At 40.5% G+C, this 6,913-nt stretch overlaps 1 protein-coding gene across 1 annotated transcript in view; it reads left to right on the top strand.

Annotated features, from left to right (window-relative positions):
- The first annotated feature begins 4,216 nt into the window (after positions 1–4,216).
- QTRT1 (queuine tRNA-ribosyltransferase catalytic subunit 1) overlaps positions 4,217–6,913 on the top strand; it is a 64,034-nt gene continuing 61,337 nt past the window's right edge. Inside the window, exons 1-2 of the mRNA XM_070938316.1 lie at positions 4,217–4,443; positions 6,262–6,330. Of these exons, the coding sequence (XP_070794417.1) occupies positions 4,231–4,443; positions 6,262–6,330 (282 nt within the window). The 5' untranslated portion in view covers positions 4,217–4,230. The remainder of the gene's footprint in view (positions 4,444–6,261; positions 6,331–6,913) is intronic.

Genomic DNA, 6,913 nt, shown 5'->3' with positions numbered 1-6,913 from the left:
GCTGCCGAGGGGTCTTCGGACCAGAACCGCCCTGTAGGGATAGGGAAGAAGGAGAGGCACCTTGGAAGACCAAGAGGAACAGGCAAGTTCCTCGAAGGTCAGAGGAATTGCTCTCCGATTCGGCGGTGGGGGCCGCAGCCATTGCAACTGTCAAGAAACTGGGGCAACCGGACTAAGTATTCGGCAGGAGCGGTGAATGGAACAGAGTTTTTGAAGCCGGGTGAGTGACAGCCAACCTACAGGCAAAGTAACAACAAAAAAATTATTTTTAAACCTGAAACCCCCAGCGTAAGAACAGCGGCTAACGGGCATGTGGGGGGGGGGAGAAAAATTTAAAGGAACAAAAACCCGAAAAGAAAATTGACTTTTGAATAAAATTATCTGGAACATTTTAAGAATTAGAAGAAGTAACCCCAACTTTGATTAAAGGATTGGAAAGAAAATAAATAGATCCTTTCTTTTTGAAAGCTAAGAAAAATAAAAGATAATTGAATATTAAGCCCTACAACAGAAGTGCTGTATACCTAAAGATAAAATAATGGAGGGGGGGAAAAGAGCGAAAAGTATTTGTTTAATTTGGACTGGACTATAAAATTGATTTGGTATTTTCAAAGTTAAAAAGAAGAAAAAAGAAACTAGATTGTGAATGAGGACTGATACAAAATGGACACTTCGTTAAACAATTAAGAGAATTATGGATTGTAGAAAGACATCTTCAGGAGAAAAAAGAGCATTGCAATTTGGAATCTTTATTTTGGAAAATTTTGAACTGCATCAGTGATAATAGTCGTGAGAACTTTTGGGGAGGATTTCTTTGTCTGCAAGCGGCTTGACTTTAGGGGGAAAAAAAGGAAACAACGGAACTTTTAAAACTGGAACAATATTAACACAGAAAGAACAAAATGGCGCAGGAAATTAGAGAAATTATGGAAATGATGTACTCGTCGTGGAAAGTGGAAATAAGAGGAATAATTACAATGTTACATGGAGAATCGAAACTTGAGGACCCAAAAATTGAGATAGAGCACACTCAAGCTAACAAGGAAACAAAGACAGAAGCAAGACACAGAGACTGAATATAAAGAAGAAGATAAAGACAATGAGATTAATTTGGAAAAAATAATTGAATATGTAAATAGTAATAATAAAAAGGAGGTTTTTAGAGATTACATTGGGATTAACAATGGAAAAAACAAAGGGCAAAAAGAGACAAAGAAGGAATGAAGGGAAAGAAAGAATATAAAAAACTTAAATGATTACACTGGGATTAACAGTGAAAAGAAAAAAGAGAGGAAAAGGATGGAAAACAATAGGAAATGCAGGGCAAAATAGAAGAGTCCAGATTTCTGAAATAAATTTTAACTTTTAAAGCCCAGAAAAGTGAGGGAAATATGTGTATGCCTGTATGTGTGCATAAGAGGACCCTTCTCCCAATCACAGCTGGATCCTGCTCCCTCTGTGCCTTTCCTAACTGTAGAAAGATCTGTTCTACCAACAGAGCCTAGAAAGCATGGGGGATTTGCCAGAGTGCAGGACCTTCTTTTAGGGTAAAGGGAGAGAGTGTGTGAAAATGGAACGGAAAAGTGAATGAGAGTTGAACTTGGGCAACCAGCCCATTAAGTCAAGCCCTGTGTTAGGAGGTGTCCTTACCTATGGGAAAAAAAGCAGAGGTCCTCCCGGACTCTCCTGGATCTGAAAACTGAGGTGGGAAAGGCCGTGGTAGGAGGTGCCCTTATTCTCTGTGGGGAGCAGCAGAGTCCTTCTGGACCCCTTTTTGGTCTGCAAACTGTGGCGGGAGTTCCCTTGGCAGGAGTCATCACAGCAACCAGAATGGAGCAGATTTTCGCAAGCCTGACTGACTGGCCTTACCACCAAGCCTAATGCCACCCAGCAGACTTGAAAGAAAGGACTCCGAGATGGACCAGTTAAGTCTAAAAGACTCTCTTCAATCCCCAGAAGACAGATGGAAAGATTGGGGGGGGGGAGAGGGCAGAAATTTATTGTAAGATTTTCTTTATTTGCTTCATTCACATTCTAACTGGTCAGTTAATGGGTTCATGGAGTGATGGCATTTGGGAATGGTTGGCACAGCAAGTCCTGAATACCTTGGATTTCTGTCTGGTGGGAGGGAAATTTGTCCAGGATGTTTGTATTGTCTGTCTTGAAGTAGCTACGCACAACACCCCATTCAGAATTAGATTGAGGCTATCCCCTTCACCTACCTCCACATAAAGCTTCTAGGCTGGTTCTTGCTCTAGGCTGGTTATCTCTCTGCCAATTCCAGGGGGGAGGGGGCATGCCCCCTCAGGCAATTCCCTCACTGGAGAGGTAGCAGAAAAGAGATCTCCAAACCCCAAACCCTGATTGTGACTCACAAATGATGCTGCCCAGTTGCCCAGTAAGGCTGAGTATGTTGCACTGGTGGTCTCATTAGTAGGAGTCCAGGGCTCATTGTGCGTACTTTCAAAAATATTAATAGCCTGGATTGCACACTGGTTTGCCTCAATTTGGCCTCACAAAAAACCCTGGATGTACTAAACTAAGAGCTAAGGCAAGTTTAGGAGGCAACCCTTGGAATTGGGCAGCCAGTAGTTACTTACTAAAGCAAAACCATGGCTGTGAAGAATTTTGGGGGATGTGTTTGCTTCAAACCTGACTGGAAGCTCACAGAAAGTGACATCATCTGAAAATAATTGGCATAGAAAATTGGATACTGTAAATTTATTTCCAGGACTTTTGCACTGCCTGCTAGACCTTCATGGGTTGAAAGTTCTTTTGGGACCCACTGTGATAACCATAATGGGAATCCTTCTTTGCTGCTTTATCAATGCCTTCCCCTTTGCATTAAAAAAATTAAAAGCACCCATCAAGTCTTCCTGATCAGATCAATTCCCAATCATGTGCCAGTAAAAGTGTGTCATCCACACTTATGTGGCCCAAAGGGGGGATAGTAGAAAGTCAGCATCTACTCCCCCCCCCCCGAAGAATGAAATATTTTGGGAAATATTAAAAAGACAGAATATTATATTTCCCTAAAGGAAAAATGGAGAAACATGCTCTTAAAGACAGAAAGCAGGCTCTGTCTTTCTTAATAGCCCCAAGCAGATATTTTGTGCCCATTAAGAAAAATTGGGCCAGCCCATTCAGAAGCCAGCCTCAGTTTCCCTCCCCCAAGCACAAACTGAGGAGGCCAACTTTTAGAAATGCAGATTTGGTAATCCATTTAGAAAGACTGGGTCAAGACAGAAACTCAGATAAGCAACAAACAAAAGGTTGGGAAAATTAGCTCAGGCAAAGACCTAGGATTTGCATTTCCTTTTTTGCCTCTAGAGCCAGCTATGACCCCTACACGACCCCATAGGAATCTGACAACAGCCAATAGAATATTGGTAGTAAAAGTAAGTAGAACCCACCCCTGCACATGACTATTAGAGCCAGGAGAGGTCATGGATTGAGTAAAATGTGGTGAAACTCACTTAACAATGCTCTTGCTTAGCAACCCAAATTTTGGCCTCAATTGTGGTTATAAATCAAGGACTATCTCTGCCTTCCTCTGCATGGCAGCTTTGTCCTAGTAAACTTCTTCTCCTTTTTGGCAATTTTCCTGTTACCACCAAAATAATCCAGACAATATAAGGTTTCCACCAAAATAATCCAGACAATATAAGGTTTCCTGCTGGAGCAGGGGGGTTGGACTAGATGGCCTCCAATATCCCTTCCAGCCCTAGATTGCTGTCCTGTTTCAAAGCATCTTCTGAAGCCACGTCTAGTGCCAGGTTTGTGGTCCTTCCTTCCTCTTCTTTCTCTCTCCCTTCCTTCCTCTTTCTTTCTCTTTCTTTCTTTTCTCTCTCTCTTTCCGTTCCTCTTTCCCTCTTTTTCTTCCTCTTTCTTTGTCTTTTTGTTTCTTTCTCTATTTTTCTCTCTCTCTCCCTCCTTCCCTTCCCTTCCCTTCCTCCAGAAACGCCAGCAAAATCCACCACTTTGCTCCTAAAGTGGTCTAGGTAGGGCATAGGTCTCCAACCTTGGCAACTTTAAGACTTGTGGACTTCAACTCCCAGAGTTCCTCAGCAAAGCTGACCAATGACATTTTGAGCCAAAGGACAAGGAAAAGAGGGCGGAATATCTTATTCCTATTGCAGGAGAGAAGTGACTTTTCAGCTTTTGCGCCACCGCAACCCCGCCTCCGGCAGTGGCGTCATATAATGTCTGGCTGCAGATCTCGTTATTGCTATGGCGGCAACGCTCTCCCTTCGCGTGGTAGCGGAATGCGGGCAGAGTAGGGCTCGTGCTTGTGAGCTGCGATTGCCGCATGGTCTCGTTGATTGCCCGGTCTTCATGCCTGTCGGCACGCAGGGAACCATGAAAGGGCTTACCGCCCTGCAACTAGATGTGTTGGGATGCCGCCTGTGCTTAGGCAACACCTATCATCTGGGCATGCGACCCGTAAGTCGAGCCTTCCGCATAAACTAAAGTTGTACCAGACAGTCTTAGGGAGAAAACTAGAGTTTTAATGTAGTTGTCTTGGACAACTGATTACTGAGACCTAGTACGAGAAAGTTTTAATACATGTACTATATAACTACCAGTATGACGTGTGACAGTGTTCCCAGGACATCTAACAATATTTGTTCTAGAAGACAACCCACAACAACCCTCAGCCACTTTGAACTGGAAGATTGAATTTTAGCTGGGGCTGGATTTTCATAACATACACCATCAAGTCATACTGTACTTTGCTTATTTATGTGTTTTACATTTTTTTTAATCATTCAACTATACTTCATTAAAATCATGGTTATTCAAACCATGACTTATTATGTTCTTTGACTGCAGTATGTTTCTTTTGGTCTTAATCTGAGCTTCAATCTGAAATTAATGCTTGTTACTAATCAAATTTCCCCGGGTTTTGCAACACACTGAACCATAAGTTAGCTACCCATAAATTGGCTGTATTTAAATAAGGTGAAATCAAAAGTTCTGATGGTATTTGAGTTGTTAGTTTGTTGTATGAATTCACCTATTGTAGCTAATTTGTGGTTCATTCAAAAACCCAGGATATTTGATTACTTGTGTCAAAGCTAATCATGGGTAAGTATTTTACATGAATAGATAGCCATTCTCTTTCCACTTTCTCACTGTGTAATATGAAGTTGATGAAATGCAGTAATAGTAAAACTATTATAATAAATTAAAACAAGATAGAAAAAGTGCTAATTCCTCTATTTGCTGCTTATTCACTTTCTTGGATCTGGTTTATATGGGGTTTATGCCGAAAAGATTGAGCAAAAACATCACTAATGACTGAAATATCTAATGTATACAGTTGTCAGGTGTGAAAGACCGGGTCCGCATGTAAAAGTCTAATTAAATATTGCCTCTAAACACCTATGCACAAGAATCTTCACAACTAACTGTGAGCACCTGCTTGGAGTTAGTTAAGGATCCATAGAATTAAAGGGGGGATTGGACTTTGTTCGCTTGTACATAGTGATTCTAAGCTGATTCCTCTTCTAACCCAGTCCCAAGTTCTGCCACTTCTCTTACAACAGCATAGCCAGCAAGATATCTGTCTCTTCAGATTTCTTTCTTAAATGTTTTGGATTTGATTAAGTTAATTTGCCTGTTTGTACATCCCATCAGCATGTATCCCTGTTCTGATTATGGCTTTTGTTTCCAATAACAGTTACATGGATGAATTATAACTCAGTTAAATAAATAATTAATTTGTATATTGTAGTTTCAAACACTTCATAAGCATCTTATGCTCTCTAAAGTAGAATCATTGTATTGCAACTGATTATAAGCATTTCAGAATTACTTACCCAGGATTCGTAGTAAGCATATAGTGAAGGTAACAAATAGAACCAGAAATTTCTTAGTTTCTACTTTAGCTTGATAACTACTGTATCATTTATCCCATGTAGCCTGTCTCTGTTTGGCCTCTAAAGCATACACACAGATGTTACAGTGGCACAAAGAACCAGAGATTTGTGTTTATTCTCTTACCCTTTTGGGTTTGCATAAAATCACTGAATGTATAATGCATCTATCTTGGAACTAGTTTAAGGGTGAATTTGGCAAGATTGGCAAAACATAGCTCAATATTGCATATAGCATAGCTATGATTTATTGATAAAGCCCAACATACTAAATCATAATTCATAGTTTGTAAGCAATAGTGGATGGGTTCATGCAACATGCTAAGGATCTTGGCACTAGTAATGTGATGGGCACTCATGACAATCTTTCATGCTGTTTCAGGGACCAGAGCTTATCAAAAAAGCTAATGGACTCCATAGCTTTATGAACTGGCCAAGAAACCTACTCACAGTGAGTATGACTGAGGAGGTTATCTGTACCTGGAAAATCAACCCTTTTGCTATAATTGAGCTTTGTTATAGTTAAGAAAAATAGGAAACAGTGACCTATATCACAGATATGGAAGTAAAAGCAGGATGTGAGAGATGGTAAGGACATGCATGTGGAATTGTATTGTTAAACTATGGAAGTGGTTGATAAACCACATAATTCTTTTGTCTTTCCAAGTGGTGAAAAGATTTTTAGTACACACTGCATCCAGTAAAAAACCTAGGGCAGCAGGACTGGCAAAATTTTGTTCATCATGTACAGTAATCACATGAAAACCTTATGCTTGACAAATAAATATGTGTTGTGTTTTATAAATGGAGGTCTTGGGCATACACTCCGGTCCTGTGCATTTTTCCTGAAAAGCAGATTTCATTCCTTTCAGTGGAATTTATTTATTTATTTGAATCCAGCTTTAATTATTTTTACAAACAGCTCAAGGCAATAAACATACCCAATATACCTTCCTCCTCCTACTTTCCCCACAACAACTCTATGAGATGGGTTAGACTGAGAGAAAATGACTGGCCCAAGATCATCCAGCTGG

Source organism: Pituophis catenifer, unplaced genomic scaffold (genome assembly GCF_029215685.1).
Source record: "Pituophis catenifer annectens isolate HBS135680 unplaced genomic scaffold, rPitCat1.0.hap2 SCAF_2, whole genome shotgun sequence".
Lineage (NCBI taxonomy): Eukaryota > Metazoa > Chordata > Lepidosauria > Squamata > Colubridae > Pituophis > Pituophis catenifer.
The sequence above is the reverse complement of the archived record's forward strand: the minus strand, read 5'-3'. Positions and strand labels throughout refer to the sequence as shown.